Raw genomic sequence first — 12533 nt, 5'->3', positions numbered from 1 at the left:
TGTTTAGCACTACTTCAGGCTGTGTGTTAGGTGCTTTACGTACAATATTTCTAATCCTTCCATCTGGTAAGAATTTTATAGATAAGGTGACCTCACCCAAGGTCAGGGTAGCTCCAAAGCACATGATTTTGTACAGCAGCCTGCTTCCCTTAGATTGTCATCCCATAAGAAGTTGATACCATTGCTTGCCTTCTAGTAAAGGAAGTGGCGGGCTGAGAACACGTATGGGAGAGAGACTTTCCCCTCTACACTTTTTTTTTTAGGAATAGAGTTTTGGTTTTTTTGTTTGTTTGTTTGTTTAATATATTTTATTTATTTTTTACAGAGAGGAAGGGACAGTGATAGAGAGTCAGAAACATCGATGAGAGAGAAACATCGATCAGCTACCTCCTGCACACTCCCTACTGAGGATGTGCCCGCAACCAAGGCACATGCCCTTGACCGGAATCGAACCTGGGACCCTTGAGTCCGCAGGCTGACGCTCTATCCACTGAACCAAACCAGTGAGGGCAAGATTTTTTTTTTTTTTTTTTTGATTTTTATAGAGAGGAGGGAGAGGTAGAAAGAGAGAAACATTGATGGGGAGAAAACATCAGTCAGCTGCCACCTGCATGCGTCCTGCCAGGGACCAACCCACAACCCAGGCATGTGCTCTGAACGGGAATTGAACCATCAGTCTTTCAGTGCACGGGACAACACCCAACCAATTGAACCACACTGGCCAGGGCTCCACTGTTCACTTTTTGTACTTTTTGAATTCTGATCCATGTGATTATAATACATATTCAAACTGATTTAAATGAAATCTAAATTAAAAAGAAAAATGTAAGCAGAACAGTAAATAAACTAGAGAAGGCATATTTCATTCTGTTCTTGGAAGTACATAACTTTATCACTCATCAGATTCTAAGTATATAAATCTTTTTCACGAGTATTCCATGGGTTTGAAAATGGGTGTCTGGCTGATGGGTGACTCATTTTCCCAGATGGTGGCCATTCTTAGCCCACCCTGCCTCCTCTCTTGGGCCTCAGCTGAAATTTGTCAGAACATTCCCACTGCTACATAGAACCCTCAACATCAGAAACATGGTGGGCTATCCAACTGGAAGTTCAGCTCCACACGACTTGCTTCTCAGAGGAGGGGTTGAGTGTTTCCTCGCAGTGGGATTTGAAGGCCACACACATATGGAGCTTCCACCTTAGGAACAGCTGACTCCAAAAAAGTAAAAGAAAAACCACAACTCTAACTCATACTTATGGTATTAAAATCTTCACCTGAGCCAACTGAGCAAATCTTTTCGAGTGACTGAACCTTAAACCAACTGAAGAATTGACCATTTTACTAAGCACTGAAATGAAGCAGAAAACGTCCCAAACTTATCTGGTTTTCACTGTTGTATTTTTTTTTTTTTTTTTGTATTGATACATCAGAATGTTCTCTGAACCGAACTTTCTCAGTCTCTTCAAGTCCTACATTAGAAACAAAGTTCTCTTATAAGTAGTGGATTATTAATTTGTGCTATCAGATAACAAATTCTCTAGTTTCAAAAACTAAATGGAGCATTCTTCTAAAGCTTTTACAAAATTATTTGTGGCTTTTCTGAGCATGGCCTGACATATAGTAGCTGCTCTTCAGGGTCTTTTGGAACATGCTGCCTTGTGGACTTGTTACATTTGAGCCCCCCTGTTCAAATGTACTCGTTCCTCTGCCTGGAACGTTCTTCCCCAGCCACCACCACACCCTTTCACTCAGATGTCACTGTTTCAGGGCAGCAGACAGGAGCCACGTATATAATCTAAAATTTTCTGGTAGCCACATTAAAAAGTGGTTTTTTTAAAGGTGAAATTAATTTATAATATATAGTTTATGTAACCCACCATGTCCAAAATTATGAAGGTAGTTGTTTTTATACTAAGCTTTTGAAATTTTGTGTGTATTTTACATTTGCAGCACATCTCAGTTCAGGCACCTCATTGGACAGCACATGTCTAGCTCTTCTAGTTAAGTCCCTCTGTTCTGGGTACCATGTTTGTTGTTAATCCTCAAAAGATATTTTTTCCATTGGTTTTTAGCGAGCGCAGTAGGGGGAGAGGGAGAGAGAGACATCAATGTGAGAGAGGCACATCAATTGGTTGCCTCTCGCATGCCCCCCCGACTGGGATTGGGGAACAAACCTGCAACCCAGGTATGTGCCCTTGACTGGGAATCGAACCTTGACCCTTTGGTGTTCAGGCTGACGCTCTACCCATTTGGCCACATTGGCCAGGGTGGTACCATGTTTGTTTTATTCACTGCTCCAGCTTCACACTTACACATGTTGATTCACTGGATGAATGATGAGTGAGTAAATACATAATAATGCCTATTTTTGTTCAATAACTTTAGGAGCCTTTAACGATTATGAAACTCTGGAAAGTTTTCACGGCAGTTCAGCCCACATTCAGGACTACCTATATGGCATACCATTACTTCCGGAGCAAGGGCTGGGTGCCCAAAGTGGGACTTAAGTACGGAACAGACCTACGTAAGTAATTTGTGGCTTGGTAAGTGTGAGAGCCAGGGTTTGCATCAGATCCTAGGATGAAAATCAGATTTGGTTATATGTGCTGTTGCTCATCTTTTCTAAGAGGTGCTTCCTTCTGGCTTAAATAAGAATACTGGATATTTGGATTGGGTTTAGGGTATGTCCAGAGTGAGCGAAAGAGTAATCTAGGAGAAAAGCCCAGGAGTAGAAGCTTGCAGACCCACGTCAGGTTTCTCCTCTTGTCTGCTCTGTAACCTACAGCACCCCCATCTCCCTACCCTCACCTCCCATTAGCCATGTGGTCATGTTACATAGAGCAGTCCCTTGTCCTCTGGGCCACAGTTGCCTCATCTGACAAATGAGAATAATCATTATAATAATAACTACAGCTCTCACTGATTGATCATTCAGTGCATGCCAAGCACTGCAGTGAGTGTTTTGCATTCATTAGCTCATGTAATGCTTACGGCGGACCTAGGCAATGGGTACTGTTAACCTCATTTTTCTGAGAAGGAGACTGCAGTTTTGGGGGAATGGTCATTTGCCCCTAACAGTGTTCAGGGCCAGTAACTCACAGAGCTGGGCTTTTAATGTTGGAGCCCGGACTCTGAAACTTCTACATAGTTCTTCCTCCACTGATCTTTACTTGAAGTGAGGAGTCTGAGCCATGTAAGCACTTCATTCAACAGAGAATTGCTGAAGGTCTCCTGTGGGCCAAGAACACAGACCTGAACAAGACAAGCACAAAGCTGCCTTGGTGGGACAACTTACTTTTTGGAGGGGGAGACAAACAAGCAAACAAATACATAATGCATTTGCAGGTGCTGTAAGTATTGTAGGAAAATAGAGCAGAGTCAAGGGAGCTGGTAAAGGGGTCAGGAAAGCACTCTGAAAATATGTGGCCACAGTGAGAGCAGTTCCCTTGAGAATTTGGGGAAGAACGTGTCAGGTACAGTGAACAGCAAGTGAAAAGGCCCGGAGGCAGGAACAAGCGCGGCAGGAACCACAGGAAGACTGTGTCTGGAACTTAGAGGTCCAGGGGAGAGTGAGTGTAGGCTGGGGCCAGCTCCCCTAGGGCCTGGCAGAGACTTTGGGTGTTACTCTGCTGATTAGATGTCTTAGGAGATTTAGATCAACTGAGTGATTTAAATTTAGTGACGTAATAAGACAGGATCCTCTTTCTGGTCTCTTACTAAAAGACTGCAGGAGAGCAAACATGGAAGCAGAGTGACTTAGTAAGGGAAGCTGAGCCCAGCCAGCCCTGCACATGGGATGGATGTGAGATTTGTGGGTAAGAGAGGAATCAGGGATAATGCCTAGGTATTTGGCTTAATGTTTTGGACACATTAAGTAAGCCCCCTGGAGATATTGGGAAGATAGGCCAGATATTGGAGAGGCCTTCTCAGAAGTCCTGGCCCTTGAGGCCTTTTGAGCTCTGTCAGCTACATGTCCCATATGCTTTTGAGCCTTGTCAGTCCCCAAAGGAAGCCAATTCAGTCTTTTAAATCTTTAAGTGCTCTAATGTTGAGTGTGCTTAACCTAGACTCAGACGATGGTCTTCAGGGGCTGGAAGGTACCTCCTGAAATTTTACTCAAAATATTGTGTTTATAGATTGGTGTGTTTTTCTGGGTCAAGAGTCTGTAGCTTTCATGAAATTCTCAAAGGGGGCCAACAATTTAAAATAAAGGTTAGGAATCACCCATATCGCTAAGATAAATGGTTTGTTTCTTCCATGCCTGGATTTCAGATACAAATATCCTAACTCAGAGTTACCGCACAAATGTTCAGAATGAGCTTGAGATTAGTTTGCTAGGTCTCCAGATCATTGTGTTGGCTACAGGTCACGTTGCTTAAATAAGTGATGTGCCCGTTTCATTTTTCTTCATTGGCTTCCTGCCCTGTTCTCCTTTTCATGTTCCTGTAAGAATAGCCCTGGCCGGTGTGGCTCAGTTGATTGGAGCATCATCCCATACACTGAAAGGTCACAGGGTTGATCCCTGGTCAGGGTGGGTACAGGAGGCAACTGATCGAAGTTTCTCTCTCCCATCCATGTTTTTCTTTCTCCCCCCTCTCCCTTTCTCTCTCTCTTAAATCAATAAAAACACATCCTTGGGTGAGGATTAAAAAAAGAAAAAAAAAAGAATAGCCACTCAGTGCAAGTGCTTGGCAGGTCTTCTCCAACTTTCTCAATTTATGGGTGAAATTTGAGTAGAATCTTCCAGTGGATAAGGCTACAGTGATGCATTAAGAGGTGGCATGGGGTGATGGAAAGAGCATTCTTTTGGGTCACAGCTGGCTCTACGCAAGTTTCTTCATCTCTCCAAGATTTCATTTGCTCTTCATATAACATGGGTAACAATACCTGCTTTGTAAAACAACATCTTTTTTTTTATATTGATTTCAGAGAGAGGAAGGGAGAGATAGAAACATCAATGATAAGAGAGAATCCTTGCCTAGCCGGTTTTGCTCCGTGGATGTAGTGTCGGCCTGCGGACTCAAGGGTCCCAGGTTCGATTCCGGTCAAGGGCATGTACCTTGGTTGCGGGCATATCCCCAGTGGGGAGCGTGCAGGAGGCAGCTGATTAATGTTTCTCTCTTGTCGATGTTTCTGGCTCTCTATCCTTCTCCCCTCCTCTCTGTGGAAAAGTCAATAAAATATATTTTTTTAAAAAAAGAGAGAATCCTTGATCGGCTGTCTCCTGCAGGCCCCTTCTGGGGATCGAGCCTGAAACCTGGTCATGTGTCCTGTCTGGGAATCAAACCTTGACCTGGTTCATTGGTCGACACAGCCACTGGGCCACACTGGCCGGGCAAGAACTTTCCTAATTTAAAAATAAACTGCCTTATAAGGATGAATGAAAGAACGGACAAGCAGGCGGATTTTCTAAAAAGAAAAGAAAAGAAATAAATCAACTGCTATTTCCCAACTCCCCGGAGGCCTTTGCCACAGCTGGGGCCTATCATGCACTTGGAGCCGCTTGTATAATTAATGTGAGACCAGGCCTCTGGCCCAGCAGCCACACGAAGGGTGTCTTCCCAGTTCCTGCTTTAGCAAGGGTTCACCAGCAGTGCTAGCCTGGGATGGGAGGAATGCTTCCTAAGCTTTACCCCTTCTCCAGGCACAGCTGCTCAGTGCCTGGTTTTCAACAATATTATTTTAGTTTTGAAGGCTAGTGACCTAATCACATGTACCTCAGAACTGCCAGCCCGGGTTAAATCCAGGACATTCTTGTAACAGTTGTTTCTGCTTACAGAGCTAATGACTCATGACAAAGGGCCGTTATGAAATTCACATCTTATCAGAGAAACTCTTCCTTGAATAAATCTTGTCAATCAAATTTCATTCCAGGAGCAGTACTTGGAACAAGTGATAGGGATCTCAAATCAAGTGCAGCTGCGCGGCTAGTTGACCTTGCTCACCCAGTGGTGAAAAGGAGACTGGAAGCCACGGGGGCCACCGGGGAGTCTTTCTTTACATTCCCACCCAGAAGCTCCCGTGGTGCTGGCTCCTTTGACCAGAGCTTGCCGCGGTGCTTTCCTGCTCTCGTCTCCTTTAATCTTTAATCTCGTCTCCTGTGAGGTGTGGTGTTCGCCTCCCTCTGAAGGGCTCCTGCAGTTCGAGGACCTCGGGGCAGAGTCCCTGGCCCCATGCTTTCAGCAGCAGCTCCTGACCTCCACACACTGAATTACCAGTGGGCCCCTGTTATCCGACCTTTCGCTTTTCTCAATTTCACTTACATGTGGTCAATGTCAGTCTGAAAATATTAAATGGAAAATTCTAGAAATAATTCATACGTTTTAAATTGTGCATCATTCTGAGTAGCATGGTGAAGTCCATTGCTGTCCCGTTCCATCCCTCCCAAGACATGAATCATCCCTCTGCCCAGCGTCTCCGCGCCTCCACGCTGGAGATGATCCCCACCCATGAGTCACTGAGTAGCTGTCAGATCAGCGGTCGGGGTATCACAGTGCTCGTGTTCAAGTAACACTTACTTTACCTTAATAATGGCCCAAAGCCATTATAATGGTTCTATTTTATTATTAATTATTGTTGTTAATCTCTGACTGTGCCTAATTTGTACATTAAACTTCAATACAGGTATGTATGTGTAAGAAAAAACATATATATAGGCACCCACTGGCATCTTGGAACATGTCCTCACGCCTGGGAGGGGGCACTGCTGTAGTAGGGCAGACCGACCTCTGAGTGGTGTGTATGGTTTTGTGATTTCTTTTCCCCACTTGACTTTGAATTTCTTAAAAATAGGCATGAGCCTTGTTCATATCTAGCACCAACACCTAAGTCAGCACTGGCCACATTAGCTCAGACACTTTGAATTACATTGATTTGACACGAATAACAAAATGTTCATCCACACCTGGCCTGTGTGGCTCAGTAGTTGAGCATCGACCCATGAACCAGGTCAGGGTTCAATTCCCAGTCAGGACACTTATCCAAGTGATGGGCTCAATCCCCACTAGCAGGAGGCAGCTGATCAAGGATTCTCATCATTGATGTTTCTCTCCCTTCCTCTCTCTGAAATCAACAAAATATTTAAGAAATAAAAATGTTTATCTACTTTATATAAATCTCACATTCTTAATACACTTTCAAGCGCTCACTCCAGAGAGTATAAAACAAGCAGCAAGATAAGAATTACTTTTACTTGACTTTAGAATTCATTTGTGGGATGGGATGGGAGGAGAGTGTTAGGGTCTTGGCAACAGATTTGCTTTACTAATTGCATTTCATTCCAGGGGGAAAAACAGTTTGGATTTTAAAAATAGCCTACAGAGCATATTGCAGATTACCCACATATAGCTAATTGGGTGTTTATATCTCTGTAGAGCAGAAAAAAACTTAAGTAATAAAATAAGATTTTTATTTCACATGGTTATACATTTTCTTCCTTTTTCTTTGCAGTGCTGTATCGAAAAGGACCTCCATTTTACCATGCAAGGTTTGGAGTGATTTTTTAAAATATATTTTTATTGATTTAAGAGAGGAAGGGAGAGGGGGGAGAGAGAAAAAACAACACCAATGATGAGAGAGAACCTCTGGTCGGGTGCCTCCTGCATGCCTCTCACGGGATCGAGCCCACAACCTGGTCATGTGTCCTCACTGGGAATCGAACCATGACCTCCTAGTTCATAGGTTGATGCTCAGCCACTGAGCCACGCGGCCAGGCTGGAGTGATTTTTAAATGCCATTGACTTTAAGGGACATGACATTTTTGGCCTCCATTTTAATTTTTAGTGCCACAGAATCAATTAGTCATGTTCCTGTTGGCCTGATAAGGATTAATACTATGCGTTTGTGCCTTATCCACCAACAGTGTTATACTATATATAAAATAACAAATGGTTATGATAATCTGTCTTTTAGTATTAAACATTGAGTTACTCTATGTAGTAACTGTTCATCTTAATATCAGTGAGTATTAGTATCCAAACCATTGAGTGAATTCTCAGCTTTCATATTGGGAGAAATATTTCTGTTCCTTTCCTATATGTGTTGAAATCAGTCTAAAATTTTATAACATGAAGTGTGAGTTTTTCATTAGTATTTTCTCAGCAGTCTAGGGAAATTAGGATCAGATGATGTACATTTTTTTGTAGCTTTGTTCTTGGTAGGAAAAACAATATTCTTTTTAAATGGATTGATTTCATATGTTTTATTTTTAAAACTCCCGTTGTGTGTTTTCCAGTTATTCTGTCATTATTGAGTTAGTTGATGACCATTTTGAGGGCTCTCTTCGAAGACCTTTCAGTTGGAAGTCACTGGCTACCTTGAGCAGAGTTTCAGTGAATGTCTCCAAGGTAACATCAGCTCTGGCATTATCGGTCACCTAAATGGTTGGTTTTTTTTTTTCTTCTTAAATGTGGTAGAAATAGAAAAGTCATTTGGAGAAACTTTAAAGTGTTTGTACCAGTGAAGTTCTGGAAGATTGGGCTAGAAGCTCTCCTCCCCCTTATGTCCCTCCCACCACCACCTGGTGGGCATTGCCTTTCTTCTCTGGGGTGCCTTTGGTAAGCACAGCCAGCACATGCTCAAAAATTCACCCACACACTCACAAAGGAGTCCAAACATTGACATGTTTATTTTCAAAATTCGCAGATCTCTTGAAAAGGCAGGGAGGGAATTAATATTTATTGCTAAACACATTACATGTGTCTCACCACCATTTCTTATCCTCAGCCTAAAAGTGAGGAATCAGAGTGTCAGAGATGTTGAGTGGGAAACCTATGATCATGCAGCTCAAATGCAGAAGTGGGATTCGAACGGAGAGCCAGCTGGCTGCCGGGCTGTGCTCTGTTTCCTGCTGCCATCAAGAGAGGAAGGAAGTCACCAGGACTATAAAGGCTGGAAGCTCTGTGTGTTCTCTGTGATTCAGTAGTTTGCTAACTGAAACAAATTGTGGGCCCCCTCCCATCTGTCCCACTGCTGCTGGGAGTGTGAGAGCTGAGATTGGCAAGTCCCGAGGGGCCAGGTGACAACTGTCTTCAATGCCAGGGAAGTTGCTTAGGCTGTAGCCTAGGAAAAGTAGTTTTGTCCTATAGAAATATGGACTCTATACTGTTTCTAGCAAAACAGTATAGACTTTTTGAACAAACATTTAACATATTAAATTTTATGTTTATAACCAATATATATACTTACTTTATTTGCATTCTCTTGACATGTCAACAATATCTAAATGGCAGGTCTTTAGAGCAGCGGTTCATTATTACTTTGTGGGATATGGAGATTGTTTTTATTTCTCAATAGGAACTCCTGCTGTGCTATCTGATTAAACCCTCTACCATGACTGACAAAGAAATGGAATCCCCAGAATGCATGAAGAGAATTAAAGTTCAGGTGTGTAACTTAAAGGTCATTCAGTTCATCCCAAAGATTCTGTCCATTGCATCGCGTCCCCTGGATCACGTGCTCCCACGAAAACGAATGAGCCCATCTTGCCTTGGAAAGAAGGTCTTCTCGGGCCTTCCCTGCTAAACCCACTCTCACTCCCCCTTAATTCCTGCTGTCTCCATATCTGCGATGTGATCTGGTTTCTGTCCTCACCACCAGCTAAAACTGCCGTCCCGGATGGCCTGGGACCCCCTGGCCAGGCCAGACCTCTCCTCAGTCGCATTCTCAGAGGCTAGGAGTGTCACTGTTGACATTTCTTCCTTGAACTTCTCATCTGGCTTCTGGGGTTCTGTGTTGAGCTGAGTCTCCCCTGGTCTTCCTGGCAGGATTTTCTCTGCCAGGACTGCCAAGTTCATTGTCCAGTCATCCAGTGTTGAATATCTCCATCTCTTGCTGGGGTCCAACCCCAACGGGTCCAGGGATCCCCAAAGGTGTGGACGGAGTCGGCGAAGAAGGAATGGCACGGGGTCTGCGTTCAGTTGATCAGCATAGTCGGGTTCTCTTGTCAGGGTCTCCCGCCAGGTTCTGTAGCCAGGTTCTGTGTAGGTTCTTTAGCCAAGTTCTGTAGTCAGGTTCTGGTTTTCCAGCCAGGTTCGGTTGCCAGGTTCTTTTGCCATGTTCTGTCTAGGTTCTCCAGTGAAGTTCTGTAGCCAGGTTCTGTCCAGGATCTTTTGCCATGTTCTCTGGCTAGGTTCTGGTTAGGATCTGATGAGGTTCTGATGATGAGCTGATGAGGAGCTGATGAGGATCTGATGAGGATCTGATGTTTATTGTCTTGTTACATCCGTATTTATACCAGCCGATTTTAATCCTGTCAATTTCTATTACAAAGGTTAGGGCGTTTCTTATCTCCATTCCAGGGAGTAAAGATTATGTAGCTTAACTACCCGCCTGGCACTTAATTAAGGGGTTGTATCCCCTCCCTAACCTCAGGGAAAGATCCCCACCTGGGGAAACAATCTTTCTCGGAGAGGTGACCTTGGCCAAAACACATAGCGCTAAGGGGAGCAAACACATTAAGAACAGTATGCTAGAGAATCGAAGATGGCGGCATAGGTAAAACACCGGAGACTGCCGCCGTGGACAACCACTTCAAAAATACAACTAAAAGTTGGAGCGGACATCAACCAGAACCACGGGAAGGCTGGCTGAGGAGAGTCTCTTCAACTAGAAGCAAAAACAACAGCATTCCGACGCTCAGCGGAGGCGCAGTGTGGAAAATTTAAAGGTACGGCGGTGCGGTGGTGAGGGTGCGCGCGCAAAGCAGGCTGGCGGCTGAGGGCGCGATTGTCGTTTTCAATCAGGAGCGAATCTCAGACTCTGGGCTACAGATCCGGGCGAGTCTCTAGGGACCCAGACTCAAACGGGAGAAGCGGGACTGTCTGGCTACGGCCCCTCCGAGGTTTGCAGCGATTGCTGGGACAGAGAGGCAGAGCCCCTGGGGACGGACTGAGAGCGGCCATAGCTGCTCCCTCCCCCCGCCCTGTTGAGCCCGCCCCGCCCAAACCCTGCGCACAACCATTTGCCGACCGCCTCAGGCAAGGGCTGGACTAGCACCTCCCCTGAGGACTGAAGTTTTCCCACAGCTGATTTCCACAGCCAGTCGGCCTGATGGTCAAATCCCTCTAGTGTTAACTACAACAATTAAGGCTTCGCTAGAACAAGACTGCGCACAGAGACCACAAGGGGGTACACCAAGAAAGCATAAAAGATGCGGAGACAAAAAAACATGACAGAAATGGAGGATATGGAGCTAAGAATCGCAATTTTGAGGGCTTGCCATAAATTTGTGCAGAGCCTCACGAAAACTAATGAGACCCTCGATGCTACGATAAAGAAATTAGAAAGTAAGCATACACGGACTGAAATAAAGAATATTATACCCAATAGCAGACCAGAGGAGTGCAAGAATCAAACCAAAGATTCGACAAAAAACACCCAATTGGAAAAGCATAATGAAAAAAGAATCCGAAAGTGTGAAGATAGTGTAAGGAGCCTCTGGGACAGCTTTAAGCGGACTAATATCAGAGTCATTGGAGTCCCAGAAGATGAGAGACAGCAAGATATTGAAAACCTATTTCAAGAAATAATGGCAGAAAACTTCCCCCACCTAGTGAAAGAAATGGACTTCAGGTCCAAGAAGCGAAGAGAACCCCAAACAAAAGGAATCCAAAGAGGACCACACCAAGACACATCATCATTAAAATGCCAAGAGCAAAAGACAAAGAGAAAATCTTAAAAGCAGCAAGAGAAAGAGGCTCAATTACCTACAAGGGAATACCCATACGACTGTCAGCTGATTTCTCAACAGAAACTTTGCAGGCCAGAAGGGAATGGCAAGAAATATTCAAAGTGCTGAATACCAAGAACCTACAACCAAGATTACTTTATCCAGCAAAGCTATCATTCAGAATTGAAGGTCAGATAAAGAGCTTCACAGATAAGGAAAAACTAAAGGAGTTCATCACCGCCAAACCAGTATTATATGAAATGCTGAAAGGTATCCTTTAAGAAGAGGAAGAAGAAAAAGGTAAAGATACAAATTATGAACAACAAATATGCATCTATCAACAAATGAATCTAAGAATCAAGTGAATAAATAACCTGATGTACAGAATGAACTGGTGACTATAATGAATCAGGGACATAGAAAGGGAATGGACTGACTATTCTTGGGGGGGAAAGGGGAATGGGAGATTCGGGAAGAGACTGGACAAAAATCATGCACTATGGATGAACTCAGTGGGTGGGGAGTGAGGGTGGAGGGTGGGGTGGGAGCTGGAAGGAGGGGAGTTATGGGGGGAAAAAAGAGGAACAAATGTAATAATCTGAACAATAAAGATTTAAAAAAAAAAAAAAAAAAAAGAACAGTATGCTATATATGCCAGGTCCCTTGAAACACATGCTGTGCAGATGTTTCTTCCCTGCAGCGACTGTGTCAAGCAGCAAGGATGGACTGGCTCCCGGCAATCTCTCACCCTGTCTGACCCTCCTCCACATCCAGCACTTCATTGTTTTTCTCTAACCTTGCTCCCTTCCTCTTGCTCTCACTGCCCCATCCCACTACAGACCTGCTCGAGGACCCCAGCGTCTC

The 12533-nt window shown here is 44.1% G+C and overlaps 1 protein-coding gene across 3 annotated transcripts in view; it reads left to right on the top strand.

Moving 5' to 3' along the window:
* The window catches only part of TSEN2 (tRNA splicing endonuclease subunit 2), a 43922-nt gene that overhangs the window by 27813 nt on the left and 3576 nt on the right, over nucleotides 1-12533 (top strand). For all 3 annotated transcript variants that reach the window (XR_011473705.1, XM_070433609.1, XM_070433608.1), the window contains 4 exons: nucleotides 2387-2525; nucleotides 7451-7487; nucleotides 8235-8346; nucleotides 9296-9385. Coding sequence is in view for 2 of the 3 variants with exons in the window: in XM_070433609.1 (XP_070289710.1) it covers nucleotides 2387-2525; nucleotides 7451-7487; nucleotides 8235-8346; nucleotides 9296-9385 (378 nt within the window). In the remaining variant the exon portion in view is untranslated. The remainder of the gene's footprint in view (nucleotides 1-2386; nucleotides 2526-7450; nucleotides 7488-8234; nucleotides 8347-9295; nucleotides 9386-12533) is intronic.

The sequence above is a fragment of the Myotis yumanensis genome, unplaced genomic scaffold (assembly GCF_028538775.1).
Source record: "Myotis yumanensis isolate MYYU_CA2020_CCGP unplaced genomic scaffold, mMyoYum1.0.hap1 SCAF_14, whole genome shotgun sequence".
Taxonomy (NCBI): Eukaryota; Metazoa; Chordata; class Mammalia; order Chiroptera; family Vespertilionidae; genus Myotis; species Myotis yumanensis.
The sequence above is the reverse complement of the archived record's forward strand: the minus strand, read 5'-3'. Positions and strand labels throughout refer to the sequence as shown.